The sequence below is a fragment of the Ammodytes marinus genome (assembly GCF_949987685.1).
Source record: "Ammodytes marinus genome assembly, chromosome: 4".
In the NCBI taxonomy this organism is placed as follows: Eukaryota; Metazoa; Chordata; class Actinopteri; order Uranoscopiformes; family Ammodytidae; genus Ammodytes; species Ammodytes marinus.
Window position 1 is genome coordinate 14,328,882 of NC_137233.1, and position 12,559 is coordinate 14,341,440.

The 12,559-nt window shown below is 37.5% G+C and overlaps 1 protein-coding gene across 1 annotated transcript; it reads left to right on the forward strand.

The window, feature by feature from the left end:
• The first annotated feature begins 5,268 nt into the window (after positions 1–5,268).
• hgh1 (HGH1 homolog) lies at positions 5,269–11,677 on the forward strand. Its single transcript, XM_080025736.1, has 10 exons — positions 5,269–5,409; positions 6,770–6,892; positions 7,629–7,767; positions 8,511–8,648; positions 8,773–8,924; positions 9,150–9,250; positions 9,377–9,475; positions 9,592–9,683; positions 9,863–9,985; positions 10,501–11,677. Exons 2-10 carry the CDS (start codon positions 6,783–6,785, stop codon positions 10,681–10,683), a joined length of 1,137 nt encoding a protein of 378 aa, XP_079881862.1. The 5' UTR covers positions 5,269–5,409; positions 6,770–6,782; the 3' UTR covers positions 10,684–11,677.
• The last annotated feature ends 882 nt before the right edge of the window (positions 11,678–12,559 follow it).

A 12,559-nucleotide genomic window follows, 5' to 3' on the forward strand; every position in this document is an offset into this window, starting at 1 on the left:
AAATGATTTGAATGGGAACAGTTCCAAAATAAATGTGTTACATCTTCAGGGTACATATTACAAAATGAGCAATTGACATCTATATCTAATTTAAATAATTGCAAAAATATTTTAGAGGGATAGTAACGGTGTATAATCTTAAAAGATACCTCTTTCATTTTGTTAGTGATCAAAAATTTAGATGGTATAGTCCAGATTTTCTTCCAATTAAGGTCAGATACACAATTATTCCAGTAGGCAACTACATATGGGACAGAGACTATATAATTTTGGAACAATGATCGTATTCCACAATTATTGTTACGTGTTCCAGGGGAGAAACAAACCTTACCAACTGCAGACTCGGTAGGGTCAAGAGGTAGTAAGGTTGGCTTAACCCCTGCTGTACTTCTTAGAAGCATCACAACTCCTGTAGGGATTGCATCCATGACAATAGCAAAGTCCCTTGGAGGAATTGGAATACCATACTCCATAAAAAATTCCTGATATGACATTGAAAAACCATTACAGTCGAGCAGTTGGCTGACCAGGTGTAAATCATGTGCAAACCAGTTCTCAAAAAATAAAGACTTGTTCTTGTACAATATGTCTCTGTTATTCCATATATAACATCTTTGAGGAGAGAAATTATGTTTATAAATCATAGACCATAAGAGAAGCATCTGCTTGTGAAAGTTGGACAATTTTGTAGGGATTTTCTCAATATTATAATTACAGAATAAAACGAAATGAAGGCCCCCTAATTTGGAGAAGATAAAGTTAGGAATGAAATTCCAAATTGAAAACGGATTCTTTATAGGGGAGAGTGGCCTAAGTTGTGCAACTTTTCACTCAAAGTGACTTTAAAGTAAGGCCTTGACAGTAAAGTCTCCAACTCAAATATGTACATATATTTCAGGGTGTTGTGCATCCCTGGCAATAAAAACTTTGGATCTGGAATAAACTGTTGAAGAAATATAGCTTTCGGAAAAAAAGTTGTCTTGATGCACAACTTGCCCCCGGTGTGGTGTAAGTTGTGCGGTTGGAGAGAATACCATGGGGTGAATTGTGCCATTGATATATATCTATATATATTATATATATATATATATATATATATATATATATATATATATATATATATATATATATATTCTATATTTACAAAGCCTTGTCCGGGAAGCTTCCTCGTTATTTAACAGAAATGCTACAAATTTCAGATGGACTTTATCAGACCCGCTCCACTGACATGCTTATGCTTTATGTCCCACAAGCCCGGTCTGAGCTGGGAAAGACAGCTTTTAGCTTCAGTGCCCCTGACTCCTGGAACAACTTACAGCAACAAATTAAACTAAATAACTTCATATCCTTTAACCAATTTAAACAAACTATCTTAAATCTGCCAAACTCTACCTGTAACTGTTTTAATTAGGCTATATTGTACTTTCACCCATTTCATTTTAATTGCTGCCACTCTTCACCACTGTGTAAATGTTTCAATTGTTTTTCTCTTCACCTGTTGTTGTGTATTTGATGTATTTGCATTGAATATTGTTTATGTATTGTTGTTTTTCCTTTGAATTTGTTTGAACTCGACGCAATTGTAAATGAGGGTCACCCCTCAATTGGTCTCTCGAGGATAAATAAAAGTTAAATAAATAAATAAATAAATAAATATCTCATAAACTGTAATGCAAGACAAATCCATTCGACAATCACTTATTTAAGGTGTATTTAAAGTAAATAGTTGACAAAGATTGAAGGACAATTTTCTTAAACAAGGCCTAGCAGATCTAATGGTTTTACCTGCAAAGCTCACAATGACAAAGTCACCATCATCATCTTTCTGGCCATCTGAACTCTCATCAGTGGTGTCATTAAGTGGAATTGAGATGTCACTCTCTTCTGAGCTACTGTAGACAATCACTTTCTTTTGGTGACCAGCATATACAGCCATGCCACTGGCACAACTCTCAGAAATGTACTTTGCACTAGTTGCTCCGTGCTTGTGGAACCAACTGCCACCTGACAAATGTGATTCCCCTACATTTCTGCCTTTAAATCAAGGCTCAAAACCCATATGTACACCCTGGTGTTTCCTTCCCATTAACTATCTTACCTCTGCACTACTATCTGTGTTTATGTGGATGTATGGGCTTTACGTCTTTTATTTTGATTATTGTTATTTTACCTTCATTGTTTACCTACTGAATGCACTATGTACAGCACTTTGGACAGTGCAAACTGTCATAAATGTGCTTTTATAAATACATTTTACTTACTTACTTACTTATAACTCACCCAGGCCCTTTGGCACAAATCACCCCAATCCCAGAAATTTGGATAATAACCATGAAGCAGCAATTTAGGGCTGACGTCGTGCTAACTGTATAGACTCAAAATGTAGCATACCAAAGCACTAAAACATGTGTCAAATGTTTTCAAACTTGTCTATAATTGTTCAGACACAATAATCAAAAAACCTTGATCATGGAAATTTTACTTTGAAAGGCAAAACACAGTTTTTTGACCTTAAATGTGCTTATATCTTATTCCTTGTGTCTCCCTTCTTTACAGGATGAGTCAAATGGATGGCTCTTCTTAAATATGTGGTCACATTTCCAATTTCTTCCACAGTTTTCTAGAAACAAGGGGTTTCACAACTTCCAAAATGCACAACTTAGGCCACTCTCCCCTAATTAGTTTTAGCCAGTTAATTTTGAAAGTGTAATTTAAGGTTGAAAAATCAAGGAAGTTAAGGCCGCCCTTATCATACGGGTTCATTATCACAGCATTTTTAATATAATGGCTTTTATTCCTCCAAATACAATTAAATAAAATGTTGTCAATTTGTGTAGAAGTCTTTTTGTTTACATCCAAGGACAGAGCTGCATAAGTGAGCCGGGAGATGCCCTCAGCCTTGGTAAGAAGGATTCTACCTCTGACTGATAGGTCTCGCTGTAACCATTGATTTAACCTTTTTTTAGTTTTGTCAATAATAGGGTTGAAGTTTAAACCTCATCTGGAATCTCTATCTTTGGTAATAACAACTCCTAGATATGTTATAGAGTCCTTTACAGGAATATTACATATAGACGGTAGATCGCAATTCTTAAGAGCAAGCAATTCACATTTTTTAAGGTTTAAATTTAGCCCGGAAGCAATGGAGAAAGTTTTAATTAAATCAATGGTTATAGGTATCTGAGAGGCATCCCTTAAAAAAAAGTGTTGTATCATCAGCCAGCTGACTGATGATGACCTCACCATCAGCTATTGAGATACCTTTAAGTGGACTAAGCTTTATGGATTCAGTGAGTAGTTGTTGAGTACAAAGTAAGAAGAGGTAGGGGGAAATTGGACACCCTTGTCTAACACCATGATTTAAAAAGAATCTAGAGGAAGTACCAGCATGTAATTTAATTGAACAGTTTCCATTTTTGTACATAGTTTTGATTGCATTGTTAAAATATGAACCAAATCCAAATTTCTCTCAGGCATGGAAGATAAATGTATCCTCAATTGTATCGAAAGCCTTCTGAAAATCTAAGAAAAGAATAAAACTTTCATCTAAACATAAATCTGAATAGTCAATTAAGTCAAGAACTAGTCTGACATTATTGGAAATGTGTCTGTGTCTCATAAAACCTGACTGGCACTCATCGATAATATGATCCAAAACAGTTTTAATCCTTTTTGCAAATATCTGTGCAAACACTTTATAATCATTATTAGTTTATTTATTATTCTTTCGGACAATTCCACACAATACACAATTTTCTCTTGCAAATATTCATACATCATACTTTGTGTTGTCCGAAGGGAGACGGAAGAAGCCAAAGGCTTATCAGGTCCCGCCCCCATTTTCATCAAATTCGGATTCAGATACACAGATTACTGTTACAAAATAAAAATAAAACAAACAAAAAACATTATTTTTTATATATATATAGCTATATATGTATATATATATATACACACACATATATATATATATATATATATATATATATATATATATATACATATACTTTTTTTTTAAGAATCTGCAGTCCAATACACAGTCAATTTTAATCTAATTGCTTCAGCTTTTAAAATCAGTTCAGCACAGTTCAGTTTTTCTGTGACAATGCCAAGTGTATAAAGTGTGAAGTGGTCTTGTATTTGGCCTGTTCCATTACTAAACTGGTAGTCTAAACACTTCAGCAAAAGTATTCCAAAACAAGTCTGTCTGCTGGCCTGTATTATTTGTTACAACATTGTAATGAAAGTGACATTGACATTGTGCTCAGGTTATTAGTCTGTAATTTTCAATAATTTTTGAAATTTTTAAGAAGGCAGATTGGACGCCAGTTATCAATAAGGAGTTTATCTTTCCTAGATTTTGGGATAAGAGTTATGAGGCCTTGAGTTAACGTGGGTGGGAGGGTTTCATTATCTATACATTCTAAAAAGAGCCCTAGGAGGAAGGGAGCAAGTTGGTCAGAGAATGCTTTGTAAAAATCAGAGGTGATGCATCCCTTTTTGTTTTCATATGGAGGCTTCGTCGATGTGACGTCATTTCACATGCACACTGGATTGTGGGTCAGAATCGTCCAAATAGGATGCAGTTTTCAACAATTTCGATAATTTGACAGTTTAGCAGGTTTGAGATCAGTTTTCCTCTGATTCTTAACCGGTTTTACAAAACAAAAGAGGATTCATACTGTCACAGTATATCTTAATACTTGATTTTAAAAGTGTGAAATGCGTTTTAAGGATCAAAGTAACCAGGACTAGAATAGCCTTGAACTAGATAAAGTTGTGGGCAGCCCTGTTTCTCCAAATCGCTGTGCAATATGTATGTATTTTTTAGGAATACATTGTGAGAAAAATTAAACATGAGTATAGGCTATGTGACTTGGTATATAGGCCCCTCTATCTTGCAAAGAAAAAAATTACAATGGGTAACTTTGCCTAATCCATTTCTTCACACACACACGGTGGTTGTGTGTACAGTATATGCATGAATACATGTCTACAGTAGAGCATGCAGGATTTATATTTCCCAGTATGATGATTTGTGTTCATGCTAAAGCTCAGTGTGTCTCATTCATAATTTGAATGTATTTATTATTATTTATTTTTTTGACATTACATTTGTAATAAAATTCAATAAACATAGTTAACAGAGTTTTATGTTTAGTTTGTTTTATATACTATCTATGATAGGATGTTTTCCAGTTATACCACATGTAGCTGCCACTAGATGGCAGTGACAGCTCCGAGCTCCCACTTCCGCTAATAGCTGCTGAAAGAGAAGAAGAAGAGGGGTTAGCTCTATGGGTTAGCTCCACATGTGACACATGCTTTAATGCTGTCAGAAGAAGAATACGGTGATAAAGAATCGTAACAGCGACATGAAAACTAGACAGGTCCTGTAGCTCGTTAAAGGTAAGATATTTTACACCTGGAGGTACATTTTTTTCAGAGTTATTAAACTGTAGCTGCTGTCGCTGATTTTAACATGCCTCCATGCTAAAGTAAACAAGAGCCTGGACGAAGCTTTTAAAAACACTGATGATTACTCTTCACAATGTTGTCTTTTCAATCAACGTTATTATTATACTGAGGCAACAAAAGATTCAACAATCAGTTACAGACACAGATTTTCAGTGTTAAAAATAAAATGAATCACACCCTAAAAATGCTGGAGATAAACTCAATGTATATCGGAAACCTTAATTGTGTTTGTGCAAAATAGTCAGTAAATCACCTGCAAAACAAAGCAGAAACTGTAAAATTATGTTATGATGTCTGATAATTGTAGCCTGGTGCTACCAGACCATCGCATTTCATTTGTGGGTCATTCTCCACTTGAGGCACTTTTGGTGTTGAAAGTTTGAGAAAATCTAACATATTATTTTTAGAAATGTATTGATAGTTCTCCATCTTGTGTAGAAACCTTTCCTGATAGTGGCTGTGATGAAATTATTTAAATAATATATAATTTTAGCCAGCTTGTTCTAACAACCAGAGGAAATCGTTATTTCCATCACACTGCAAAAATGTCCTTTTTTAACAAAACAATGAACTTAGCCAACTGATTGTGCAGTATGGATGGCAGTTTGCAGGGTACCATAATATCAGATTGTATAGGTAACACCTGTACAGCTCGATTCTTCTTTAGGCTTCAACACTTAATTAATTAACACATTTTGTGTTTCATTTCACTTAACAAAACACATGGAATTAGTTTGTCGTTATCTTTACACAATACACTAAGGAATGTTGCCCTACTCTATAGCCAACTTCTACAAAGTAAGTTACTGATACTAACCTTCAACAATGTAAAATTAGCCATCAATGATAGCGGCCAAATGTACAGTCTAATATCTTTCTTTGTTTACCTGCTTCCTACGGGCACTGCACTAGTTGTAGAAATTTGAGGACATACAAGTCGTTCAATTTGACATAAATCATTTCGGCCTCAGTGTTTATTTTGAGTTTATCCTCTCTGTGTATGAATCAGAAGTGTTGATGCCCACTTAATAATTACGACTCCCTTACCCAAGTATTTTTAGATAGTTCTATTAGTGCTTCTACTAAATCAAAATATCTGAATACCTCGTTACTGCTAATAAAACCGGAAATCAACATTTGAAAACATTTAGTTTTTCTTTATACTGTATTTGTGTTGGTAAACACTCAAATAGTATACTACAGAACATTCAGTTAATCTTTGTAAAAACTGCTCTGTTGTCTGAGCTAATGGTTGGTTGCTGACTGTTTTTGTGTCTACTTTTTTTTTTAGACACTGTGAGAAGATGTTGAGTGAATCTGAGGCTACAGAGCTGCAGTCCTTCTTGACCTCCGGAACACGTCCTGATGTGAGAGGTCAGGCTTTGGAGTACTTCCTGGGACTGTCAGGACACAGGTAGGAAGCCCATGGTGATGATGATGCCTTATATACCCTGAGTTCCAAATCGCTAATTAATTTTTTCTATTCTACATACTATTCTACATACTACATCTGACTATTAAAATAATGTAGTTAGCATGCAGTAGGCATACCATTTGGGACATACTTTTACTTATTTATTTTATCATAACGTTGTTCCTTGATATTGCTTCTTGCTTTTATAACTGTCGCATCCCCGGTTGTTTTTATACGGAGGCTCCGTTGATGTGACGTCACTTCCTGGGCACACTAGATCGTGGGTCAGAATCGCCCAAATAGCGAGCTGATTTCAACACTAAAAATCTCGGCCGGATGTAGTAGACATCCAGGTATTTTTAAGCACACTAAATCTGACCACAAGAATTGGTACATCATACATCTTTTTTCTACCCTACTAAATAGCAGAAAGTATGGGTATTGGAACGGAGGGATAATGTGGCTCGAGATGCACAACCCACTTTATTCAGATACGATTCTGATGCTTGGATTTGGACATTTGCTCTATCCAATATGGACTCCGATACCAGAGCACATGTTATTTTTTATCTTTCTGGTAAATTCACATGGGCCTGTAAACAAAACAGCACTTCTTATTAAAAATAGCACATTAACATTGTTGTTTTGATTGTAATTACGAGTTCAAACCCAATTTCTAATAAAAGAGTGCAATTGCAAATTGACACTCTATTTCCATCTGTGTTTTTGTTTTCAGGGATGGCTGTCGCTTCCTCCGCTCTAAACCCGACCTACTTGTTTCCCTGTTTGCTCTAACCTCTGACCCATCAGCTGATATAGTGAAGGACTGCTACACCATCTTCATCAACCTGTCGGCTGACGAGACTCTACACCAGGTGATAAGTCTTGATAGCCTGGAAATCCAGACCCATATATAGAACGATAGAGGGTCTGGCCACGATCAATAGTAATTCCCAACTCAAGGGGTGGCTCCTACTCGTGCATTTCAAATGCCACTGCACACAATTGGATAGCACTACAACCAATCAGAGCAATGAACAAGGCGACGTATTAAGCCCCGTTCGTTTAGCGAACATCGGGTTAACTGTTAAATTAAACTTTTGCCGTGGTCGGTCAGCAAAATAGAACATTCCTCTTAGTTGCTAATGAAAGACTTGAGTCCCGTCTTCCAAATCGTAAAGGGTCGAGGCCAAAGCCATCTCAAACTCAAACAACATATCCGCAGCCATCTTTGATGTTTACTGTCACGGCTTCGACTGCGCACTGTCGTCATCCGGTTACGTTCGGCCCTGAGCACGCCTGAGCACCATACAAAGGGCTCTGGCCCGCCCATATCAGATAGAACGATTTGATTGGTAGCTCAGGATTTCTTGACATATTTAATGAGCTTCAATAGAGAGTGTCCAGACCAACAGGCGCAGCTAATTTAATTTGCCAGCGCCTAGCGGCAGGTCTGGATTTCCAGGCTAAAGTCTTGATTGATCCGGTGCTAAATAACTCTTTAATAAATAATATTTAAACAGAAGAAGCTGCACAGCCTAAAAAAAGTTGTGGATTCACTGTTGATTCTCACTTTAACGTGTTAAAGGTGTGTATTTGTTGGATTTGTCTCACACAGGTTTTGGTGTCAGAGGTCAAAGTCCTTCCGGTGTTGTTAAAGAACATTGTTGATCCAGAGTACCTGTTCTCTGATCAGGTCTGCAAAATCCTGTCCAACCTGACCCGCCATCAGAAGACCTGCAAGACCGTGATCAAGGTGACCTTCATAAGCAGTTACTAATCTCCACAGTGTCTCCACTCTGTTCCCTTAATACCCTGGTGATGTAGCCACTACTCTGCCTTCCTGTAAATAGTCCATTTATTTATTTTTGTTGTTTTAGGACTTCCTGGAGGGTGTCGGTCTGGCTCAGCTGGTGGAGATCTTCTGTACGGAAGTTTACAACAAGAATGCAAAGCTCCACTACCTGGGTCCTCTGCTGTCCAACCTGACCCAGCTGCCCGAGGCCAGAAACTACATGATGGACAAAGACAGGTGACTGATTACACTGCAGGACATCCATTTTTGTATTTCTTTCAAAATGAAAATTCATTCGTATGCAGCTATGTGCAAGATGTGCAACGGTGTAGAAGTGGGCATTGCTCCAAGTTTTTTCACATTTCCTTCCCCCTTCACTGTGAGAATAAAGGAAAGAAACAAATATGATCGGCAGTGTCTCATTTGAATTTGCCATACAAACAACACCTGTGTGTGTTTCAGGTGTGTCATCCAGAGGTTGTTGCCCTTTACCCAGTACCACACATCAGCCGTGAGGAGGGGCGGAGTCATCGGCACCCTTCGCAACTGTTGCTTTGACCACTGTGAGACTAAACAGAGTTCTCATTTACACTTTTGTGTGTCTTGTCTGATATGAAAACAGCGTTAATGTATCCAAGAAGCATACAGACTGACTGAAATCCCATTACTCTCCTATTCGATGTGTGCAGCTCATCACGATTGGCTGCTGAGCGACGCTGTGGACATCCTGCCCTTCCTGCTGCTGCCGCTGGCCGGTCCAGAGGAGCTGACGGAGGAAGAGAATGATGGTGAGCGCATCTTTCTAATAAACTGTATTTATAATAGTCCCTGTCTTGAGACCTGCACGGGTCCAGTTTTGCAATACCAAGTAGCAGGTTCTGAGTCTTGTCGATGTGATGTTCAGGTCTGCCTGTGGACCTGCAGTACCTCCCAGAGGACAAGAAGAGAGAAGAGGACCCAGATACCAGAAAGATGCTGCTGGAAACACTTTTACTGGTACAACACAACAAACGATCACATATGGACTCACAATGTTTTTACTGTATATATCTTAGCATATTAGTATCTGTGTCTTTAATTGATCGGTTTATTGTCGTCTCAGTACTCAATAAAGTTGAATCTGACCTAATCGAATGTGTTTATGTTGAGCTGTTTCCTGTTCTTCTCTTATTCAGCTTACAGCTACCAAATCCGGCCGAAAGACGCTCCAAGACAAGAAAGTTTATCCCATCATAAGAGAACTTCACCGCTGGGAGAAGGACGTCCATGTTGGAGTGACCTGTGAGAAACTGATCCAGGTAGGAAAGATCTCACAAATCTTCAAACATGGCTTTAACATCCGCACACACCTCCGAACAGATGTAGCAGCCATTGCTCACGAGTTCACTGTATTACACTGTGCGTGCTTTAACTTATAAATGAAACTGTAGACACTGACTGCAGTGGCCTCCATATTTCTTACTTTTCTCTTTCGCGCAAGAGACCAGTACACAGTGGAGTCTGATGTCGGCCAATATAACAAATAATGATGTGAACAGCCATATAGACGATTCATTGATTAACTAAAAGATTAATCTGTACATTGACGTTAAATGTTTTGACATCCCTGAAAAACGCAGGGGGTAGAAAAATTAAATTAAGTTGATGGGACCTGTTTGCAGAACAAACCACATCCTCCAAAATACACAATGTAATTCAATCCACAGCTTAAACTGTTAGTATAACCATCATGAAGGCAGAATTTATTGCAAGACATTTTGATTAGTTGCCTTGGTTTTAGCCTATAAAGTGTCACCTGTGTGTGCATATCCAGGTGCTGATAGGAGACGAGCCGGAGCAGGGGATGGAGAACGTGATGGAGGTGGAGATTCCTGAGGATGTGCAGGAGAAACTGAAGAAGGCGGACATTGAGGAGCTACAGGAGCTGGAGAAGAAGGACAGTGATTCAGACGGGGCGGAGAAAGAACAACCGGCTGGACTCATACGATTTATATGAGTCCAAGCTGTTTTTACAATCTGAAATCTGTCTTAATATTATGGCGTTTTTGTCATTCAGACATCTACAAAAAAAAGAGCCAAAAGAGTGGCGTCACTGCTGGGGTTGAAGGGACAGATTTCCCTTTCCTGCTGCATCAGTGAAGGATTTTAAAAGCTTAATGTGGGATGTTGAAGCCTTAATTTCATGTTGTCTGCGTGAGAGACACTCCACCGATCTACATTTTCCTCATCAAGGTCTAACACGTAAACGATATCAACACGTTTAGTAACTCTGTGCCGAACCGGGAGGGGAAAATATCACTTTATAGATGGAACTGACATGAGAAGAAATTGGCGAAATGTAGTGTTTTATTTGTTAAACTGATTATATTATTATTTGTATTGAAAATAATGAATTAAAATCATATAACAGTGGTCCCAAAAGGCAGGAAGTGTTACAAAAACATATGCCTTCATGGCTTGAATGTTCAAATGTGACTGGAGCTTATTCAGAGAAACAAAGACATGTTAAACCAACACTATGGTATGGGGGACCTTTTCAATTCATCTGTTTTTTTCTCAGTCTGGATGTTGAAGTTCACTCCCAGTTTCCCCTTTTCTTTCCACTTTAATCAGGGTTAAGGTTTGAAGGGTCTTTGCCTGACAATATCATATTACTGTAGTGTTTATCATGGTGTTTCACTTCTTCATTGAAGCTTTAAGATGCAAACACAGTGAAATATTCAAACCCAAGAGAAGATTTTTTTTTTTATTGCTGCACCTTTCCAGCAAGTAGAAGATAATCTGCTGCATTACACACTCGTTTTGGAATTTAAAATGAAGTTCTGTGATGCTGAACAATGTTTGATTCCACGGTGGAGTTTATTAGATTAAACTTCAACTTTAATTCACTTAAAAGACAACTCAAACACTTAAAATTAAAATAACAGCAATACCTGTAATTTTGTGACTTAAACACCAAAAAACCCTATTGTGTGCAGAAAAACATTAATACACATTAATTTCACAATTCATAGTTTCAACCTTATACTGATTTTAGGTAAAACCGTTTAATACCTGAAAAATTAACAAGAATTCATCAAGCTGTTTTCAATTAATTCAATTAAATTCAAACAACTTTATAAGTTACATTTAATTACACAATAGCCTGTCTATGAAGAGATGCAAGTTCATTGCGTTAAATGCTGAAGAGAAGTCAGCAAACGAGCGTGGCATGGGCAAGTGTTTGTATTGGTAAAGAATAAAAAATCTTTGCATTATCTACATCTCTCTCTAGCTTGTAGGCAAAACTGTAGTGGGTCGAGTTTACAGATGACAAGACAAGGCCCAATTTTTTCAGAAGTTTTGTATAACAGACGTTAAAGCTACAGGTCCGAAATCATTTAGTCGTCTTCGAGATGGGGATCACAATTGGACATTTCCACATGTAAGGAACTTGGTTACAACCCAATGACATAGGGAAGACACGGTGGAGTACACCACAAAGTTGGTCAGCACAATACTATCTAATGAAAAGTGTGAATCTGCAGCTACAGTCATGTTGAATTCATTTTCTTTCATTTAAAAAAAAATTGAAGAGTTTTTCATTCAGTTTTTCTGTGTAATTCTCTCGAAGTACATTCAGGTATTTATGTAACAGAGCTGTCCATACAAAACCTCTGGTCAGATTTTTCACTAAACGTCCAGACATGATGACGTTTTTTTCTTCTTCCAAGGGCATGTTTTAAATGACACTAACTGACCACAAGGGGGAGTCAGAGCATTTACATTTTACAGTATGTCTTCTCTTCCCTCTGACTTTGATATAAACCAAAAACCATCAAACAACTGCGCCACTGCTTTCCTCCCTTAGCAAATTTGCATCTTTAACCTGA

Bases quoted from the DNA above. Each gene is read 5' to 3' on its own strand.
- hgh1 (XM_080025736.1), top strand. From the start codon at position 6,783: ATGTTGAGTGAATCTGAGGCTACAGAGCTGCAGTCCTTCTTGACCTCC. The intron at 7,768-8,510 runs GTGATAAGTCTT...TGTCTCACACAG, and splicing joins CTGACGAGACTCTACACCAG to GTTTTGGTGTCAGAGGTCAA. The intron at 9,684-9,862 runs GTACAACACAAC...TCTCTTATTCAG, and splicing joins TGCTGGAAACACTTTTACTG to CTTACAGCTACCAAATCCGG.